Source organism: Neopsephotus bourkii, unplaced genomic scaffold (assembly GCF_033783945.1).
Source record: "Neopsephotus bourkii isolate Nb327-2 ecotype Australia unplaced genomic scaffold, CSIRO-AGI_Nbou_v1 NB_481, whole genome shotgun sequence".
In the NCBI taxonomy this organism is placed as follows: domain Eukaryota; kingdom Metazoa; phylum Chordata; class Aves; order Psittaciformes; family Psittacidae; genus Neopsephotus; species Neopsephotus bourkii.
The window spans coordinates 1,238,608-1,261,579 of record NW_026900982.1 but is presented as its reverse complement, the minus strand read 5'-3'; the positions used below and the strand labels follow the sequence as shown (position 1 = coordinate 1,261,579).

Genomic DNA, 22,972 nt, shown 5'->3' with positions numbered 1-22,972 from the left:
AATAAAGCACAACTTATCAGCTCTGTAAGCTTTCAAACTGTATATGGTATCACCTGCTGCACTCCGCAGCTGTCTGCCTGCAGCACATCCTTTAGGGTGGGGATCCATTATTTCTTCAAAAAGCACTTAACCAATTTGGCTTGTTGACACTATAATACAGTAGGTAAAAAAAAAAAGTATACTATCATAAAATAAATGAAGTCCACTGAGTTCTGTTTGCTATATTCCTTCTGTAGCTTGGATGGACTTCTTGGTTGGAGGTCAACAATGAATTAAATACTTAATATGATGAAAAATCTTAGGAATCTAGCTAGTCATGGCTTAAAGGCTCTCAAAGTTTGGCTGAAATATAGGAAAGGATACTGAGTGATAAAGAGCAAAAGTAAGTATACACAAAATCAGTGACTGGCAGTGGAAAAAGGTAAGTTCAGAATTGAAGTAGGGCTCCTCTTTAAGAGTCATCGTAATTTATCACTGGGACAGACTGTCAATGAACTGAGTGGCTTCTCCATCATAGTGTTCTCTGAAAGTTATATTTTTAGAGAAACAAGGTATTAGGCTCAGCAGTTTAGCACAGGGATGAACAAGGGTAATGGCTTTAAACTGAAAGACGGGTGATTCAGACTAGATATAAGAAGTTGTTTATCTTGAGGGTGGTGAGGCCTTGGCCAGGTTGCCCAGAGAAGCTGTGGCTGCTCTATCCCTAGCAGTGTTCAAGGCCAGGATGTCAGGGCTTTGAGCAACCCGGCCTAGTGGAAGGTGTCCCTGCCCATGGCAGGGCGTTGGAATTAGATGAGCTTTTAAGGTCTCTTCCAATCAAAATTTATGGATAGGATAGGATAGGATAGGATAAGCTATTTCATTTGGAAGGGACCTACAACAATCATCTAGCCCAACTGATGGATCACTTCAAGGCTAACCAGAAGTTAAAGCCTAGGACATTGCCTAAAAGCCTCTTAAATGTCCAAATGCCTGCAGACTGGTGTGAGACAACAGAGAAGATGCTGTAAAGGTCTTTTCAGGTCCTGATGGCTATGCTGCCCTGGCAGGAGAGGGGGTGTAAGGAGCGTACAAACAGCAACTGGGCCAGAACTGCAGTCCCATACTTTGTCTCCAACAGCAGCCCAGAGCAGATGCAAGCAGGAGGACAGAAGAGGGGAAGCAAAGTGACGTTTATTACAGGAAAACCTGTCTGTAAATGAGATTTACTGTTATCTTAGAGACAGTCTGTGACAGCTGGCTGGAGTGTACTTAGGATCTCCACACAACCTGTCAAAAGCAGACAGATATACTGTTATACCAGATTTCTGGGGTGGTGAGGGGTGAAGATCAAAAGAAGTGACAATGGAGCACAGATTTTACCAGTCTCTTGTGCTGACTTGGAAGACACTCCCATGTGCACTGAAACCAGCATTTAAATTATCTTCTTCAAGGAGTACACTGTTAGTCTTGTAATAGTACCAAGAGACTTCATTAAATTTAAGGACCTAAAAGGTTGAGAACCTCTACTCCAACTGGTTGTAACATGGCAGCTATGAGCTACATACAATATTTCAATCTGTCATATACTCTTGAAGATGCACCCCTTTGTATCTTGAAATCCTATGGCTACAGTAGTTGACTGAAGGTGAGAGTATGGAATTCCTTATTTTTTATTGTCTTGTGGACAATATTATGGGCTGTCAGTTCATAGGAGGTGATAGTGATAATAACAGTGATTCACTACCAAGAAGAAACCTGACTTTCCCCAGAGATCTAGACAGCCAGAACACACTTTGCTATGTAGAGGGGAATACAAATTTTTACACAGCAGTGATGAAATAGAGCTCTCAAAGTATTATCCAGAGGATGACAACATGTATAGAGCAAGGCTTTTACACATAGCCTCCAGATCACTAAACCTCCTTTTCCTTTCCAGCACAGCTCTGGCTCTGTAAAGGCATAATTTAATTAGGTCCAAAAGTGGAAGATGGAAAACCTCCTAGCTATGTCCTGTGATGAAATGGGAGAGCTGCATTTTGGGGCTTTAGGGTAAAATTTCTCTACATAGACACAGACAGGAAATACAAATGTGCACAAATACTAAAACTGAGATAAAAGAAACTACTTCTTCGATGGATTCACTTTTTTTTGGAGAGGCACAGACAGAAAGAGTCATATTCAGCAGGCCATGTTGATGGGATTGAACGTGCTTGCTTGTTAGTCCAAGTAACAAATACTGTGAGAGGATGGGACGTCTGCCTGTGACTGCATCTGGGGAGGAGAGGTAAAAGCAGTAAACAGAACAGGTAGAGTTATAGGGTAATGCTGGCACAAGAATTAAAGGGCATGAGGTGGCTGTGAAAAAAATTAAGGTGGAAACTAGTTTTCTGATGGTAAAATTAGATTCCAGACTGGTCATGGAGAAGAAAATTCTAACCTGTTTGGGATGATGTTAAATCAGTCCATGTAAGGAATTCCGTACATTGTGAACACAGGGTGGGAATGGACACCAATTCAGACTTCCTATCTGATGGTGGTTTGTGTGTATGTGCATATGTGTTTGTGTATTTTCAGCAGATTTTAGAGAATACTGAATGCATTTCCTTCTATTTCTCAACTGAGGCCAAATACCTTGACTAGAACATCCCTCCCCAGAGGAAGCAGCATTACTGTACCCATCACTGCTCCGGAACACTCTCCTAACACTAACCGTGCACTGCTCTGCAGCCGGGTCACATAGGTGGCTATCAGTGCATGCTCGTCCGCTAACTGGCTGGCAGCATCCAGGTTGCACTGTAACCTAGTGGCAATGAAGGCAAAAGAAAGCAAACAGAACATAAATACAAAGCAAATAATTAATGAACGTTAACGAAACAGTTAAAGATTAAAACAAACAGATGAGTAATTAAAAATGGAAATATGTTTCCACGAGTCACATGAAAAGGACACCTTCTGCAGTTAATGATTAAAACACAGACTGGAGACACATTTGGGTACCTAAATAAGCAATGAATACAGCTGTGGAGCTTCCCTGAGCCTGCTGTCACTCTGGGAGAGTGGGATGGCCCTGAGCAACATGATTAAAAGCATCAAGCAGCCTCCAACATTTCCACCAGGATATGCTGTCTTCAGGGAACAGGGGAGCAGGTGGCTGGGCATGGCCAAGCCACATGGTTTGGGGATGGAGCCCTGGCCCCAACAGAACTTACCTGGAAACAGTGGCAGCAAACAGCTCTGAAAATCCCCTAAACCATGTCAAAAACAAGAATTGAACATTTCCAGCCTCTTCTCTTTCTTTTATATAACAGGTCCATCAAACAAAAATATGAGGGAGAGGATAAAAACCTAAAAATCAGTGTCTGGCATCAACAGAACTAACCTCCAACAGGGATTCACTGAATGGCACAGGGTTTTGTTTTTTTGTTTCTTTTGTGGACTCATAAAAATAAAGGTACTATAGTTTTGAATATTCCTATGAACAGAAACTGAATGCAAGAAATACCTATCAGAAGTAATCCAGCATTAACAACTATTTGTCTATATGTTCGGACCAAAATATGCTGGTTTATACCACGCTTACGACAGCAGCATCTCAAAGCCCCTGAGAGAATAAAACAAAATTGTCTCCTTTTTTTTATCTCAGGCACCACATACAAAAGCAGCAACATTTTCTTCTCCAGCCCAAAGGAGCAATATAGCAATTCTATCCCACATTTCCCCCCCATATCCAGGGGAGGTTTGCCTCCTGTATTCCAGTCTGCCTTTCCACCACATGAAATGGTGCATGTGTAGAGAAAGCACTACTCTCTGCTGGGAGTGGAAAAGTCCCATGCAGATGTGAGATCAGACTGCTACCTAAACGATTCTTGAACACATATCACTGTTATCTTAGCATAATACGCATTTCTTCCTAAAACACAAGCGTACAACAAATTCCATTTTTCATTTCTATGTCAGGTATTCAAGCTGCTCTTTCATTTCATAAACTGCAGTTTATTCCTTCTCCACACATGTCCAGGAAGTATTTGTTTCAGAGCTCTAATAAACATGGCATTTATTGCTTTCAGCATCAATACACTTATACTATGAAAACAGAATCCTCATTTTTCAGACATACAAACTCTTTCTTCTCTGTTATGTGCAGCAACATGTCAGAGAAGTCTGCCAGAAGCAGAATAAGACCTTATAAAAAAGAGGCAAATTGGAATTACCCACATTCGCCCCTCCGGGTAATGAGCAACCTTTGTAATAATGGGTTTGTAACAAGAAGGAGACTTAACATTAACCACCACACAGAAGAATTTTTAAGCAATCTACACTTTGTGAAGCCTCGCTACTGGCAAGTGCTGAAAAGCTTTATTTTAGATATGCTTTATAGCAGGCACATTGCTGCAACCACAGCAATTAAGATTCCAAGACCTTTTTCATTATACCTTACTACACATGCTTTCTTGAAAATAAAAAAGTCCAGCAGAAATGACCCCATTTTAAACTCAAAACGGTGGCAGCTTTAATAATGATTAGCATCCCTAGTTTTGGAAGAAAAATAAGAGTCAGATTAAATTAACGTGAGTCTGAGCACTGTTCCTAGCACATATCTGATTTTCCAGTCGCATTTCTGAACAGGGTAAGCTTGCCTGGCTGTAGCCCAGCCCCTCCAGAACACCACCCAGCAGCCTCCAAACCTCAGAAAATGACAAAATGCTGACAGTCTCCTCTCTGCCTCCTGCCAGGATGGCACCGAGACAGTAGGAATCCCCTGCCTGTCTTCTGGCTGCTTTACTTTGTTAGCTGCAGTCATATAAAACAATGGAAATAGTAAAGATACAGTTAGAGCACGTTTTTGACTACCAGGGAGCTGGAGAAAGAGTCACTGGCAAGGGGGGGGGAAGCCCATGGTTCCTGATAGATCTGTCACCAAAAGGAGTAGATGCATCTGGGAAGAATCATCGCTGTGTTTGGCAGGCTATGTCAACTACAGGTTATTTTCTCATTGAGGAATATATCTACGTGTAATGGGCAAGAGAAAGTGCAGGGCTTAGGGTCATCCTGTGGCTTGCACTGTAAAAGTCTTGTAAGTATACGCCTTGCTTTCACAGAGCAGAAGATGAAAATACAGAAGCCAGTGCAGGTAATCCTGATCGGCAAAACTCACATAAAGACAAATTTCAGGGTTCAAAAAAAGCATTAAGCACATATCCACTGTCCTAGTACCTTCCTGACTGAAGATGCTGCTCTATATGCAGAAGGCAGGCAGAATTTGTCCCCGAAAGCAGGGCCCTCATGGCAATGCTGACTGTTATTCAAAGCAAGCAGGATTTAAGTTATGCTGACACACACCTTTAACTCTCGTTTCCAAAGGGCTTGCCTTTTACTGAATTCAGCTCCTCTGGGAAAGCCTGAGGTAACTATGGACAAGCTTAATTCTTTGTCAACTTTGTCAGTATAATACCTAGTGAATGTTTGTGTAGCAATTAGTGCCCATTCAAAGCAGCTGTAGCATGTTAATTTACAGCTCAGCAGCACTGTGTTTAGCAAAAGCAAAACACGACAGTGCTACTGACAGGACTGGAAGAGAAATCAGAAACCTGATATATATATATATATATGTGTATATATATATATATATATACACACCTGTATCTTAAAAATTTATTTCATGCTGGTCTCAATTAGGTACAAAATTGTTCAGCATATATCTCTGCTTCCCCATCCCACCAGCAATGCTCCCATTGCATGTCATCAAACCTGCAACATTACCTGCCTACATCTTCTCATTTTCACATGAACCAAGTGCAATCTCAGCAACATCGGTACCTGAACTGCTCCTGGTGCCTTCAGCTGCCATGCGCCCTGTTTCACAAGCAGGAATTTACCTGCTGGCCACTCACAAACTGGGAACACTGAGCAAGGTGTGCACTGAGCTTGGGATTGCCTGGGCTGAGACAGGGATCATAGAATCATAAAATCCTAGAATCCCAGGTTGGAAGGGAACTCAAGGATCATATGGCCCAACCTTTTTAAGCAAAGCATGACCTAGACTAGATGGCCCAGCATCCTGTCCACTCTCTGTTTTGGAAGACTATTTAGACACCCTTGATCAGCACTGTATTACAACTGTTCTGAGGTGTTTCATTTCACTGGATGAGAAAAAGCCCTGTAACATCTCCGTTCAACACAACACAGCTCCATCCTTCATTACCCATGACTCTTTTCTGAATGTCCTCTCACTAGACCCAAGCTTCACCCAGCCCTGCAGCACCACACAACCACGGCACAGCTCTTGGTCACCAGCCACTGAATTACAGCTCCCAGGGACACTCACAATTGCATGTGTTGATTAGAACAAATTCTCCTCTCAGGCCTTGATAAATGCAGTTCTGGTCCTCCCTGTAGTCATTTTTTTTTTCCTCCAGTGAATCACTTGTAGTCAAAAGGCAATTCTGGAGCAGCCCAAGCCAATCATGAATTTGGATAGAACTTGTTAAATAATTTTAAGCAACACGAAAATAACAAAACCTTAGGAATCGCTTCTCCATATTGCTGAAGCCATGTTGTTGATGAACATTATGCAGATGTTTAGCCTCATGTTGAAATTGTTCCATCTAACACACTTAAATATACTGTTAGTGCTGCCAGCTGCTCCTGGACTTGTGACGTGCCTACAGCCTCCCTAGCATATGCTGTCCAAAAGTCAAGACAGCACATCAGGTAGAAGCCACCACTACCGAATAATTTTCTGAGCTGTCCTAGACACAGTGCTGGTGTAACTACCAACCCCAGTCACATCATCTCTCTTTTTTTGTGGCAAGTTTGTCAATTTGCATTCAGCTCCTAATCCACTACAATTCCCTGGACACTTCTCAGCAATAGGCTTGTCTAGTTGGGTCATTCTGTTATTATTCATCCCTTTTATGTTATTTTCCATCCCTCAAAGTTGTCTATTTATTTATTTCTGATCCACAGAACCATTCTGAATTAGTCGTGCCCTCTGGAGAATCCCTGGTATCTCTCTTGCCGTGTCAGTATGACGTATCTGTACGCCCATTCCTTTTTTCATCATGAAAGCTGCAAAGATATAAACCAAGAAATGGATGAACTGGAAACAGACCCCATGTGGTCCTCCTGACATGTGCTCCCTCTTTGGTAGGAAAATATTGATATTTGCTTTCTCTGACTGCAGTTTTCCAACTGGCGCTTCACCCACATAACAGCAGTTTCAACCAGTCCACATTTACCTAGTTTATTTATGAAAATACCATATGGGATAGTGTCAAAAGCTTTATGAGTCAACACATTTTAAATTAGTGCTTCCCCCTCCTTCACGAGGCCACCCACCCAGGCAGAACCACCCAACTTCCACTCTTGACACGATTTGTTTTCCATGTAGACATCTCAGCTGTTCTTCTACGTGGGTATGGACTGATTGTTTTATAATGTGCTCAGGAACCTGTAGGTATCCCTTCCACTTTCAGACATGTATTTCAGCAAAATTACTTCTTTAAATAGCCTGAGAGCAGAGAAATAGCAATGTAGTCTCCTCACACCCCCTCTTCTTCCTCCTTTTTTTTTACTTTCATGATTAAAATAGAAGTGGCTTGGTTCCTTGTCTGTACAGAAAGAGGCCCATGGCCAGCCGTGCCCGTGCAGCTCAAGGATGGCCAGCTGCTGGAGACAAGGACACCCTGGGGTGTTTCTGCTGCAGACGCAGCCACAGCTGTATTTGTGCCTGAAGTTGCCTTTAAAACCCGAAGTCTGGGAAAGTTAACTGTTAAAAAACCCACTTGTAGTTATTTTCTATTTATCCTGCACTTTGACTCACATTTACATCTTCCAAGACAAGTTTTTGACATCTTCCAGAATCACCCACGGCCCTTAATGTAGCCTGAATTCATTCAGCGGTCAAACACTCTGAGAGCTTCTTCAGTTTTGCTTTAAAAAAAATGTATCTATCCGTGCTAGAGAAACTCAGAACTACACTATAACTACAGAATGTTTCAGTTTTCAGAAGATGGTATCAAGGACAAAATACCACCTCCCCCCAATTCAGCCACATGCTGCAACCAAGTCCTTCAAAGCACAATAGAAACATAATTTTGCAGTATGTTTCCCACACTTTTCATATAGCAACAGCCACCATACACAAAATCAGGTTAGATCATGGAAAGCAATAGTCAAAAGACAGCAAGAAATAATGTCAAACATGATCCTCCTGAGGGAAGAAGGGAAGCAGTATCGAGTGGGAAAAGAAAAATGAGGGCAGAGGGATCTGCGCAGAGATGCAGGACACTCCTCCATGTCCTGCTTCTCAGGGCTGGTGGCTGAGGATTTGGGTCTGGGTGCTCAGTCATGCCTGAGGCTCAAACACGTAACTGCACACCACGGAGAACAGGGCTTGAATGCTTCATTGGCTCCTGCCCCAGTTTTTATACACTAAGACTTGGCTCTGCAGCTTTATAAGCAACTCAATAAATTACTGAGGTATTTAAATGGTGCTTTTGGTGTCTTAAATTAATTTCTGTTCTGAAAATCTACCAGGAAAGCCAAGTGAAATCGACAATTAATTTTAAATCTTGTAATTTACAGTATGAAATCCCTGCAAATTTCTGTTATGCTGGCTCACAACTTTGTAACTCTTTATAAAATTGCACGCTGCTGCTCTCACTACTGAATGGGAAACGAGCTTTTGAAAGAGCTGCCAGGATGTGATCTGGAGGGGTCTCCTGTTTTCTGTTGCATTACTTTCCTCCATTATTGATTTAAATAGATGTTAAGGTCAAAAAGGGTAATTACTGCCATTCTCCACATGATACAGGCGATGAAATTCAGCACTGTAATTTCAGAATCAAAGCCATGCCTCTGTTTGACCTGCAGCACTCTGCTCAGACAGTGATATAATCTGGCTTAAAGATTTAAACTCATGGGGAAGCTGCCACATTCTTTGAATATGCTAAGCAACCTTTTAATTTCTTCAGACCCCTACCTCCAGCTATCATATGCAGGAAAGATGGTGGGGTACATATCCAAGCTGAAAATCACACAGTGTAATTATACAGGGCAATGTAATGAAGTCCAGCAGCAGCAGCATGCCAGATGGCAAAAGACGGTAGGGCTAGAAAAAAAGTACTTGTAGGCATCTAGATACCAGTTTAAATAATAAGTACTGAAGCACAGATCTTCCTTTGAAGCTGTTAGATCGCTGCATTTACTGACCCTCCTCTTCACCCTTCCTTCCTCCTCGCTGTCCCACTCTTTCATCGCAGTGTATTGTCATATCTTCACTGAGCAAGGTTACATGCGGGCTGGGATCTCCCTTATTGCAAGACAAAGAGATATTTTTATCCCTTTTCGACAAAGAAAGTCTATTTTAGTATTAAGTAGGTATATATAGTGTATTATGGGATGCATTCTGAATCATGGTACAAGCATGCCTGGACACCCTGCCTACATCTATAGCAGCTATAATATATAACACCTATATATATAATATACATATAACACCCAGGATCATGCAACTGAACTCTCTTCCCTAAATATTTTTGTACCTGAATGACTAAACAAGGTCTAGGATCTCGGGAGGTCACAGAGGTCTAAGAAGAAAAACATAAGAAAATGAATGTACTCCACCTGTGTCAAAGAAAAATGGCAAAGCGGACAGTAACAGTAGTTTCAGTCACTTTGAGGTAGAATTGGTGACTGGACAGCTAGAAGGGAATGTCAGAGAGATGAACATGGACAATGGGAACAAAGGAGAAAAAAGGCACACTGGAAACTGTCAGAAGATAAATTAAGTTAGCCAAGCAAATAAATATCACTCTGGGTTACAGAACTTAAAAAACCCTGAGGAACAGCATCAGTGGCATAGATACGAAATACATCAATGCAGAGCTGAAAGTTTTTAGAGGTATGATCAAAAAGCTCAGAACTACCCAGTTGTGTGCACATTTACAAACCCAGAGCAGGACAGAACTCAAGGGGGTAATCAGTGGTACTGGAGACAGCAAAGTTAAACAAGAAGAAACAGAAGTAAAGGCAGGAGTATGAGGGACTACCAGGAGCTGATAATCAGTGACTTTAGAGTGGAAGACTGAAAAAAACAAATCCAAGTTAGAGATAGTGGAAATAAAACCTCTCAAGATACGAAAAAAGGTGGCTTTTGAATACTGTCTAGGAGTGTAACATACCCTTTTCAACTCCAGCTGCAAATAGTAATTTTTTTTAGGCTGTAAGCATGTTTCACCTGACCAAATGCAGAAACCAGAAAAAAGAATGCAATATTTTGTTGTATTATAGGTGATATAAATAAAGCATTACGTAAAGCAAATACGGTGACTGCTTTTATAGGTTAGGTGGTTTTAAAAGAAATTCTCTTTTAAAGATCCTTCTTAGCTCAAGGGAGAAACTTTTGGCTCCCTAAACACCCACTACTGGAGGGTTCTTAACATGAGCTAGTTGTCTGCACTTCCTTTACAGTCAACGGGCCAGAAAACAGGCATTGCTAGACTGTTCTCATCTTAAAGTGGACATCCAAAGCAGGTCTGCTCTATCACTCCTTACAACAGTTTACTTGTCCACATAAACTATGTTAGGGAGCCTACTGCAGCTAGATTAGGAGGAAATGTCTCCACTGTAGACAACAGAATGTTAAGGTAATTGTCACTCTCACACAGGACCTAGCAGCAGAGATGTACACAACCCTTTTAGGAAAAAAACAGAATGATCCACCATCTTTTCACATGATACATGTGTTAACGAGACTGAAATTTAAATTCTAACATGGATCTGCAATGCAAAAGATGCTGCATAACCTACAGACTGACCACGGCTGCTGAGAAAACAAATGACGCAGAGGGGTATTAAAAGAGGGAAGTAGACATCACTAACCTAATTGAGAACAGGTTGTCTTTGGGAAGGTAATTACTGAAAGAAGAATAGCGCTTATTGAACACAACAGGAGGGGAAAAAAAAATCTAGTCCTGAAGTAATTTAAAATAAATTAGCTAAAACAAATAACATTTAATGGGTTTGGCCTAGTCTTGCAGAAGAGACATAATGATGTTCATTTATTTAGAAAGGCTCGCTGGATGTAAAGATCAGAGAAATACTGTGTTTTGTTGTATCATAGGTAAAAATATAGGCATGGTTGCATTAGAATCTTCCCATTTGTAAATGTCTCAATAAATGTACAGAATAACTGTCCCCGCCATGTGACACAACACTATCAGAGGGAAACATGCCACTGAATCAATTGGCTGTTTTAATCTGGAAACTTGTATTTTGCAGGCTGAAATAAAATCACAGCTGAGCATGGCCACAGCTCACTTTTGTTCCCAGAACTCTGTTCTTGCTAGAAAAAAACTTTCTCTGACCTCATTCTGTCTACAGCGTTTTAGAGATGACAGAAAAGCTCCCTGCCTCATGCAAAATATAGTTATTGAAATGCTGGGATCTGAAGAGTTCATTGCCCCTCTGGATGTTTTCCCACTGAAAGCAGAGCATGAGTAGGCCAGAAATGATAGTGGCTCCTCTAAGAGATGTGCATGAACTGAAGAGGAGCACTGATATGAGGGCTCCTTTGATTTGTCTGTTTTTCACACTTTCTTTCACAAAACCACTGAGCTCAGGCATTAAACCCCTGTTCTTTCAGCTCAGTTTTATTCCCAACAAAACAGTTGTCAAAGGAGGGTTATTTTCATGTTTTTAAGAGCATGAAATCACAAAAAGAGGTTTCCATCCTGCCCTGCTGCTTCAATGGTGGCATTCTCTGTGTCCTGGAAAAGCAAGAAGCTCTGCAGTGCAGCTGGCCCTGTCCTGTCTTTTGACACTCCTTGTGCAGTAACAGATGGAACCATCACAAGAAACACAGAATCATCAAATCCTAGGGTGGCTTGTGTTAGAAGGGACCTTAAAGCTCATCCAGTTCCAACCCCCTGCCATGGGCAGGGACACCTTCCACTAGACCAGGTTGCTCCAAGCCCCATCCAACCTGGCCTTGAACACTGTCAGGGATGGGGCAGCCACAGCTTCTCTGGGCAACCTGTGCCAGGGCCTCACCACCCTCACAAGAAAGAACTTCTGCCTAAGAGCTCATGTAAATCTGCCCTCTGCCAATTTAAAGCCATTCCCCTTACAGGCCCTTGTCAAAAGCTCCTCTACAAGGAGCTTCTTGTCAGCCCCTTTAGGCACTGGAAGCTGCTCTAAGGTCTCCCTGGAGCCTTTTCCAGGCTGAACAAGCCCAGCTCTCTCAGCCTCTCTCCATAGCAGAGCTGCTTCAGCCCTTGGAGCATCTTCATGGCCTCTGGGCTTGCTCCAACAGCTCCACGTCCTTCTTATGCTGTGGGCCCCAGCGCTGGATGCAGGACTGAAGACGGTGGTCTCACCAGAGCAGAGTAGATGGGGAGAATCCCCTTCCTTGACCTGCTGGCCACAGCGTTTCTTCCCCAGGGAGGCCCTGGGCTGAGAACTGCCTATTCTGTCTTCAGGAGTGAAATCACTGCCTCAGTTTTCACAAATAATTTAGTGCAATCCAGAGTTATAACTCAATTCCTTCACTTATTCAAAACATTATCAGGAAGAACGCGGAAAAGGCTTTTCAAACTAAAAATACTGATCAGACTGGTTTGGTTTTCACCACTGAGGTTCTATGCTGGCTATACAGACAGCTATATCTAGCTGTATCTATATGTACAGGAAACCCCATGAACAACAACTTCCCAATAGTCCATAGATGCAACAAGAAAACTGCTGAAGCATTTATTTTGTTCCAACAAAATCATGTAGAAGTATCAATTTACCATTCCTTCCTACTCTGCCTTCAGATAAACTGATCCATATTTGCTCCACCTTTTGGTGAAAAAAAGTGAAGCCAACAAAAAAACCTTACTTTTGGATTAGCTCTGTAGTGGAAGCTGTAACATATTAGCCCAAAGGAAGAAAGCTGGATAGTGGTATAAACAAATGTAAAATGCTCTTCAAAATAGAAAGGATTTAGGCAGGATACTACCTTTTGCTCGCACTATAATAGCACTACCACATAAATTATATATATTTCTAGCAAATGCTATTGTGCTTTGCTGATGCCCTCTGATTCTTTTTCAGAACAGAGGACATTCAAAGACAGGTTGAGCTATACCTTTCCTGTTTTCAGGGTGAATTTTGTGTCCACAGACAGGCAAACATGTACCTTCTAACATTTTCATCCATTATTTATTCCAGGTATATAAAATAAAATCAATTTTAGGAGGGAATCTGTCTTTCAAAAAGAAGCCATGCTGCTGACAAGTGGCCATTTTGAGCAGCTTCTGCACATTAAAATGCAGATCCAAACCCCATGTAGCTCACACAAAGCAACCCCAGCAACCCTGCTATCCTTATTTCACGCTGCCAAGATGTGACTGTGCCTCCAGCTAGGGAAATGAGGCCCTTAATTTTAGTCAGTGATGATCTTCTACATCATGGATTAACCTGGAGCACCAGTAACTGCAATAAATCTCAGGGCAAACATTGTAATCAGACATATGGGAACTGACAAAACAGAAATAAAGGACATTTTTAAAGGGGAGAAAACCTGTTTCTCTTGCCTTACGTCACTCCAACATTAATTGTGGACACCTGTACATTTTCCACGTTTAAAGAAATGAAGGATACAAAGACAACACAGATGCATGCTTCTGTGCTCCTGACAAACTAGATGACAGATGAACCCATAATGCTTCAAAGTATTCAGTGGTTCAGTCAGTGGACTAAAAGGTCTCAAAATACTTGGAAATATTCTACTGTATATGGATGGGCATATGCTGAGGCAAATAGAGTCTCTTTCAAGCTTAGACAAGAGCCAAGTATTTTAGCTTTCATGCTTACTACTAAATCCATGGATCCTGTATCCAGTTTGACTGGTAGTATGGAGTGATTATGCAGAAGTTACTGGACCTTGAAGTGCCCTTCCGTGCAAGGCTAAAAACTCCCACAACTTGATATATTTCCATGTATAAATACCTGTAACCTAGCACTCAAATCACATCTCTACCTTCCTTAATAAACAACTAATGCTTCTTTAGCATCACATGTTCATCTTTTAGATACTTCCATAGCTCTCTCTTAATTACTTTATGTGTTCCCATATTCTTTTTGAAATACATATATTTGACCGGAGCCAAAGTTTTAGCAGTATCAAGTAAAACCTGGAAAGCAGCATTTCTTTGATATGTGTGGACAGAGCCTCATTAAGAGCATCTATGCTACTTTAGATGTACTTTTCAGTGTAGTTCAACTCAGTTGTGCCAGCAGAGACTTGCAGAGACAGAAACAGCTGGGATCAGACAAATGTATAATCTGAAATGGCTTTCACCGATCTTTCTGTGTAGAACCTCAGCTGAACAGAGAAGCTCAGATGAAGACCTGCATTTCTCATTATGTGATTAAAACCAACCCAACCCTGACTAGACTTGGACAGGTGTACATAGCCACTATAACTAGATATTTTGTAAAGAACAAAGGCACCAAGCAGAGTCTGAATGACAATACCTTTTGAGAGATGTGTTTGGGTCCCACTGTGAGCCTCAGGTGCATCCCCAGGGGCTTGCTGAGTGGTTATGGAGAAGTGTGCTTTCTGCACGCTGAGAGCCTGAGGAGCTGGAATGATGGAGGCAAACATTACTACCTGAACCTGGGGCAGCCTGTCTGTTCCCCCCATGTCCAGGACAAGATAAATACCCCATTTCTTTTTTGGAATAAGAAAGTATTGAGAGAAGAAGCCTCCTCCCATGAACTCTTGCAGAATCTGCTAGATGAAGCAACCTTTTGCAACAGTGGGATCCTTGAAGAGGGATGAGCCAGGACATGGGTAAGAGCCTGGTACTAATGTGGGTATTGTGATCACAGATTATGACATCTACCATTTATCTCCTGCCTGTGAGTTCTCCTGATGCCTGACTAAAAATGATGCTTGAAAGACAGATGATATTTGTCTTTCTAAAGATTGGTTCTTGGACTGGTCTAGTGCCATTCCGCACTTCTGTGAATCTCGCCTTTAAGGAAGAGCAAACCGTAGATAAAGGATGACACAACAATAATTTTGCAGAATCATTTATTCCAATAAACACCATTTCCCTGGTTTTTATTGGAATAAATTTTGTTTGTTCCAACTTCTTAGCCTTTGCTGGGGATGGTATTTGTAAAATATAAGTGCTATAAAATTCTTAATCTTGAGTTATCTCAGTGTAGCCTTTCAATTGCTGAGGGAATGGCTTATTTATCTGAGTGTAGAAAAGTTCTGTGCTTTTAAATGGCAAATCACCTAAAATCAAAATATAAGCTGCTTGCAATCAACTGGTATGTTGTTCTGTAATAACTGCGACCAAGGATCGTCCTCGGTGGCTGAAGCAGCATAAAATAACGTTCTTGTTATCTTCCAGTCTTATTTGATGATCTCACTTTGCTCCCTTTCACAGCTGTGTGGGACCTGAGTTAGCAAATGATTCTTACAAAGAACTTTTTAAGCAAGTGTTGGTAGCTGACAATTTCCGGGTGCATAGAAATAGATGACATGCTATACGTCTAAACAGGTCTGATTTCTTCAAGTCTCATCTTTGGTCTACCTGATCTTGTCTTGGATGAAAGACAACAACAGAGACCTTGCTCCTTTATAAATCTTCCAAGCCAAAGGGTGCTGCTGATTCTAAAGCCCTGTTACTGATTCAGGTATGTCCGCATTAGTCAAAATACAACCAAAAAGCTATTTGTTTCCCTTGATCACTGCAGTTTCTATATCCAGTATTTCTGGGATTCTTGTGATCAAACCCAAACCTATGCACGTCCTTGCCCACATCAGAGAAGAGAAAGATTTCTTTAGCTGAATGCCTTTGGGACAGTGTCTCCATGTAAGAAGTATGCAGATCCCTGCAACTCTTGCAGCAGAAGAATATGGGACTGTAACACCAAAGTGGACTCAGATTAGACTACTGGTGCAATTCTGGCCATCCCACATCAAAAAGAAATGAAGAAAGAAGAGTACTGATAAAGACAACTAGCATGATCTGATTTACAGATTACCTTCTGTGCAAAGAAAAACTAAGTAGACAAGGATTCTTAGACTAGAAGCAGGTGGGATATAAACAACCTTCATCAGCATGAAGAAGGTGAACAGATGAATGTTACGATAAAAAAGTTTTCTCCTCATAGGAGGTTATAATTGAATTGTAAAACTCCCTTGTGGATGCTGGATTTACAAAGCACTGGTCTCCCTGTATACTGTAAATCAGGAAGAAAGCTGATGAGTGCTGCAAGATGGGAGCAAACACAAAAACCAAGAGCAAAATTTGACTTACTGGCTTGATTTACTGCTTGTAATCTTGCCTAAGCATCTGCTACTTGCCATCATGGGTGACAGGATACAATATCAGCACAAAATTATTCTACCTTAAATCCCTGATAATATTATGGTCTTGTCATAATCTAATTAGTATTGACCTTCAATGTTACTTTACTACTAATACCTACTTATTGTAAGCTGTTGCTTTTCTTTCTCTTCATTATACCGTACAAAAATGCTGTTCTCCTTTTCCTTATGTCAACAGTGCACTGCAAGGTCTACATGGTGAAGAAAACAAGCAGAAGGGTCAGGCATTTTCTTAGCATTTTCTATGGCATCACCCTTCTCAAATTAAGGGAATAGGTAGGCTAGGCCTTGCCTACAGAAGAACAGAAGCACAGCTGGTAGATGATGATGTGAAAGATGTATCTTGAATGAGTTTCTTGCATTGACATTCCTACAGAATATTCAGTGCTAAATTCATACTTTGCATGAGCCTGTCTGCTGGCATTTTGTAAAGCAAGAAACACAGAGATACTTGCTGTGGATAACCTTGAAGCAAGCTTCACTGTCCCTGTCTTCCAGATCAGATATGATTTTTACAGACAACACAGTAGACACAATCTAAGAAAGAAATCTCTGAATGAGAAGAAGCAGAGGAACTAATGATTTCTGGGACTATGTTATTGCAGGAGACAAAGAAGTGCCTATCACACTCAATGACCAGCATAGAAACTTGTCACATACTGGAAAAAAGTGCAATGCTGGTGAGCCAGAACACAACAGAACAGTACCAGGAAGCTCTTCCTGCCAGGCAGGCAAGATATTCTTGCTGACTGTGAAATTAAGAGGTTTTTTAAATGTATGAACCAGTTTGGATTGAAAAAATGGGAAAAGGTGGTTAAACAAAGTAGAAACCAAGGAATTAGGTGATCACTATTCACATTAACTCTTGCTCTCAAGTCCGGACTGCCTGAGGATTGTACCATTCTACCCTGTAAGAACTTTAACGCAAGAGGATGAAGAGGCTGCTGGAGAACCTGGCAAACATTGGTACTCTGGGAACGTTTCAAGCTTCCATGCACAGGGGACATGCATGCCTAAAGCAGGATTTCCTCTGATAGAGATCTGAAGACAACTGTTGTCTGCACTACAGCAAACAAATGTGGGCCCCAAACACAGGCTAAAAGACCTTGCCCACTAGGTTGCCTGCAACCAAAGAAATGAGAAGATGTTATGGGTCATGTTTCTTAAGGACTGCTTACATGAATACTCTGTAAAGCACTGGCTTTAGGAATCATCTGCTCTCTAAGTGGCTCTGCTTCTAACTCAGTAAAAGACATATTTCACAGAATCATGGAACAGCCTAGGTTGGACAGGACCTCACAAGATCATCTGGTCCAACCTTCTGTAGAAAAGGGAGACTTAGATAAGATTATAGGATCATAGAATAGTTAGGGTTGGAAAGGACCTTTAGATCATCAAGTTCCAACCCCCCTGCCATGGGCAGGGACACCTTGCTCTAAACCATATCCCCCAAGGCCTCGTCCAATCTGGCCTTGAACACTGGAGCATTCACAACCTCCCTGGGCAACCCATTCCAGTGCCTCACCACCCTAACAGGAAAGAATTTCCTCCTTATATCCAATCTAAACTTCCCCTGTTTAAGTTTTAACCCATTACCCCTTGTCCTATCACTACAGTCCCTAATGAAGAGTCCATCCCCAGCACCCCTATAGGCCCCCTTCAGATACTGGAAGGCTGCTATGAGGTCTCCACACAACCTTTTCTTCTTCAGGCTGAACAGCCCTAACTTTCTCAGCCTGTTTTCATACAGGAGGTGCTCCAGTCCCCTGATCATCCTCGTGGCCCTCCTCTGGACTTGTTCCAACAGATCCATGTCCTTTTTATGTTGAGGACACCAGAACTGCACACAATACTCCAAGTGAGGTCTCACGAGAGCAGAATAAGTATTTAACTCCTTGTCCAAGTTAATCTTCAAAGCCTGCACTGATGGGGACTCTACCACATCCCGTATTTAAAGTCATACAGTGTATTGCACGTTGCGTGGTGTTTTTAGACACTACATGGAACTATTTACAGATTTGGAAATAATTTTAACCTAGCCAGTTCAAACCTGCATACATAATTGACTTATTTTGACAAGGAAAGTAGAAAGAGAGTATACAGGTCTTTGCTTAGTTCTGTTTGAAGGACTGCTGCTGAAAATGAAGGACCTGGCTTCACTCCTGAGTGCCACCTTGTCACTAAAACAGTGACAGTTGAGCTTCTCATTCCCTGCAGGGAATATTCAATTCATTCATTCATTCATTCATTCATTCATTCATTCATTCATTCATTCATTCATTCACAGCTTTGGACAAGTGAAGTCTCCAGCAAACCACCTTGCTATTTCCCAAACATGTCTTAAGAAAGAAAAGTGCAAATACACAATGCAGCTAGTTTTTTTCATGTTTACATGTGTACATTCATACAATAACTTACGTATGTACAGCTAAGTAAATGTAACCCAAATTAAACTCAAACCTAAATGCCTCCTGTAGACATAGGCAACTCAAGAGAATTTTGGCAGTTTAGCTGTGTTTGGGGGGAGAACACCACAGCATTCTTGTTATGTGAGGTATCTCCAGCAGAACAGAATAACCCTTTGTAAGCAGAGGACCTACGATACAAGACCAGCCTTTCTCATAGCAGCTTTGGAAGTAACACTCTATGAAAACAAAGATCTTTTTAGCTCTCTTTACATGTTTCTTCAGTCGCAGTCTTGTAGTAACATCTATTCCAATAAAAGAAAATCACTCTTCAGAGAGAACAACATGAAGCACTGCAAACAATTCCTTCTGTTATGAATGCTGCATACACATTTTGAAGTAGAAGTGTTATTTGAAATATGTTAGCAGACTCCCAGGGATACAAAATCCACAGTCTGTATTGGTTTTGCTTCTCACAGAAATGAACAACCAATGTTGTGAGGCATGCATACCTTTTTGTTGGTGTAGGTGCTCCAGAGGACATGTGGGTCACCATGGTGTCATTCATGTTAGTCAGAGGCCGAGGAGGACTACAACAGAAATATTTATTCCAGTTAGTCATTTGAAAACCCCAAAAAGGAAACAAAACCAGCACTAGGGAAAAATAACTCACTGTGCTCTGTGACAACATCAGGCCAAAGAGCAGTGGCAGAAACAGCTTTGCACAAAGACACTTGAAAAGCTTGGTTTAGCCTAGTATAACTGCTTTTCACAATTCATGTGTTACTCTAAAATGAAGATAAAACTAACCTTTGTGATTACATAATTGACTTTTGGCACTTTCTAGTAGTTCAAGCAAATGTGGGAACCATTCAAATTAGGGCAATTATTTGAAATGTTTAAAGAAAGTAAGAAAAGATTTGTTATAACCAGCAATCATTTATACAACAACCACATACATCACCTGTTTGGCTTTGATTTTATTTAAAGTTAGTTGGAAAGAACCAAATGGGTAGAGCCTCATGTTCCTTGCTGCCCTATGAAATACAGCATTGGACTGATGCTCCCATTATTGGTGTTTTTAAACCCTTAAAGTTTCCTGGTACCACACTGCTGTGGCCACCCAGGCCATGAGTGCTTGTGACTGCAGTGAGCAGGAGGACCCAAGAGCCCAGGTAGGATATTCCCAGGCAGCTCAGCCTGGTGAATTCAAGGTGCTGGGAGAGAAGAACTAAAGCAGCTGCTATCAGAGAAACAATATTTGCCTATGCTTACCCTCCAGTGATACCTAAATACATCCATCATTCTTTAAAATGAGACAAAAAAGTATAGGGTTGCCTGTGTACAGATAAAAGCTCAATTTGTACATTAGACAATACAGTACCTGTGCAGAACATAATGGAGAAAAATGCCATGCTTCCCTACATGCTTTCTTGGATCGTAGATTAAAATCTTCGTAGGTTTACATTTACCATCATCTTAGCATTCACGAACCTGGCCTAAATCTTTTAGTTAGATTTACTAATCTAAGTGATTTTTTAATCTAAACTTTTAAATGTAAATTTTATATCTCTCAGTTCATTTTATTGCAGGTAACACTGAAATGAATTCCTGCCAGCTCCAGTTTTCTACAGCACAGCCAGGCAGTGCTTGACCCGACAGCATTCGCAGCTTTCACCTTCCCTGACATTCCCAGTGTAGCTGCATGGAGCCTGCTCCTGTTCTGGATGCGTGAACACCAGGAATTGCCTTAAGACTCATCAGCTGATTTCACTCCACAACTTCCAGAGCCCAGGAATCCAGTGAATCAAACAACTGTTAAAGAAAATCACCTGGCTGTCAAGCATATAAAATCACAAAGAACATAATCCCTGTATGTCTTCCTGCATCCCTTCCCCATGGAGGATGTGAATTCCAAAGCACTTCAGCGCTCAGCCCTCACTCAGAACAAATTTGCCCAGAGATGATGATGCTGCATGTTTAATGTTAATGTTGTTCTAAATATAACATCATAACAAGAAATTATTTGGCCATCAGATACGTACTGAATGTGCTCCTTTGGAAAAGGAACTTGTCACTATAGAAAAAAGCAGACATAGGGTTACAAAAGTAGAGAAAGACGACAGATGTGCCATACCGTGGCTCATTTGGAATCCATTCCTTTTGCTAGTGAACATATCAATTCATTCTGTGGTAACAAGCAGTTAATTAACAGTCCTTTCCCTCTGCCCCTTTATCTCCCTACTTACTTCTTCTTGACTGAATGCAAGGAATGCTCTGCCCACATCTACACTGCAAACCTCTCCTTTTTCCCCAAAGATTCATTACCAGCTTGCATCCTCCTGCCCTGCTCACCACAAAACAATCTGGCAGCTGTGAGAGAGGCAGCTACAATGAAACGCTGCTTTTGCAAACTGGTATTTGTCAGCAGCAGCAGCTCTCGCTTCCCCAGTTCTGAATGCATTAGCTGGGCTTTTTCCTTTGGGAGGACAGTTTCCTTAAACACTGTGCTCTTAGATAAAACAAATACCACATTGTATTCCCAATAATTTTAGGGTAAGAGAATTTAAATTGTGGTGATGGAGGGGATAATGGAAGATCCTGCCAGAGTGGGTCCGGCAGTGTGCTGCAGCCTTCACTGACTGTGTGGGGATGCGGAGCATATGAAGAACAACACACAGGCACCCACCTTCTGCGAGCCTCAAGCGCAGTGTGAGCTTTCACAGGATTCATTCTACTTTAAGTAACAAATTGTACACGGGGGCACACTTTCCATTGTCCCACAGGTGGGTCTACCATTTTGAGGGAAGGGTAATTCTTTATTTTATTACAATATTACTTTTATACGACTCTTTCAATGAGAAAGTGGATGTAATTCACTGTTTGCAATCTGGTTTTAGTATCAGTATGAGGCATTTCCACAAGTTCCTTCCAGTTCTGTAAATACCGGTGCTCTTAATTTTCCAGCTAAACCCTTGCTAACTGTGATAAAGGCAAAGAAAAAAAATAATTAAAGACGAACATCTGCTCAAAAGATTTCTAATAGCATAATTCTGTCTTCTTTATTACACACAATAAAGCCTTTCCCAGTTCAGAGGATTTCTTGAAGCCATTTATACTTTTTCAGGGAATATCTGTTTAAAAAACTGTAACTCTGTCAAGACAGCACGTTATTTCCTTGTATAACCACGCCAGAAGAATACTGCTCATGAAACCAGGTGGATGCCTTAACCACCTACGCAACACTGCTGGAGTTATCAGAGCTGCTTTGATGAACCTGGGACTTTCAGTGTTGGTCAAACTTATTTTACTAGGACTTCTAGTTTAAAAGGAACACAACTGAATTCCCCTTCTGAGATGCTCATGACAGTTGGCATCTGCTGCAGCCTATCAACATAAGAGAAAAAAAGACAAATATTCTTGAATCAGCTACTAAGGAGAGACTTTTTTGCCTCAATAATCTCACCAGAAAACATCAGCCTGGACACCTGAGGTGGGAGAAATCCCCAAATCATTGCTGGCAGAGAAACTCAGAGGATGAACTCAGAAGCAGTAACTTCTGCCCACAGTGTAGCTGAGATATTAAAACAACTGAGGGACTTGGATACGTATCAGGAGCAGCTTACAACTTTCTTTCAAAACTTTGTCTGTTTGTTAGGTTAAGTTTTTCAGATTTAACTTATGTGGCATTTAAGGTGTATTTAATGAGCCTAGGGTTGCTCTTGGGAAGAAAAACACCTAAGAATAAGCAGCAAAGTAAGAGAATCGTTCCGATACCTGGGAGCTGGGACAAATGTGGCAGCCATAGAAGCTGAGAAATCATAGAAACATAGAATCAGACAATGGCTTGGATTGGAAAGGATCTCAAAGATCAGACCATCCAGTCCCAAACCCCTGCCACAGGCAGGGACACCTTTCACTAGACCAGGTTGCTCAAAGCCCTGTCCAACCTGGCCTTGAACACTGCCAAGGGATGGGGCAGCCACACCTAGGAGGAAAATTAACTCTGTCCCAGCTGAAACCAGGACAGGGTACTTCTCTTATCACAGTCTCCTTGGTTTTAGTTTATTCAGATTCTAATCAGGGACTGCATACCTCAAAGTACTGAAGCATCCTACAGCAGTGGCAGATGCTATCAGAGCACAAATAAATAGTAGAGATTTGTGTAGGTCTTGAAAACAGGGATCGT

The 22,972-nt window shown here is 41.5% G+C and overlaps 1 protein-coding gene across 3 annotated transcripts in view; it reads right to left on the bottom strand.

The window, feature by feature from the left end:
- Positions 1-22,972, bottom strand: part of DTNB (dystrobrevin beta) — a 192,731-nt gene that overhangs the window by 86,158 nt on the left and 83,601 nt on the right. For all 3 annotated transcript variants that reach the window (XM_061350227.1, XM_061350228.1, XM_061350226.1), the window contains 2 exons: positions 19,296-19,373; positions 2,693-2,782 (listed from right to left, as the gene is read on the bottom strand). In XM_061350227.1, coding sequence (XP_061206211.1) covers positions 2,693-2,782; positions 19,296-19,373 — 168 coding nt within the window. The remainder of the gene's footprint in view (positions 1-2,692; positions 2,783-19,295; positions 19,374-22,972) is intronic.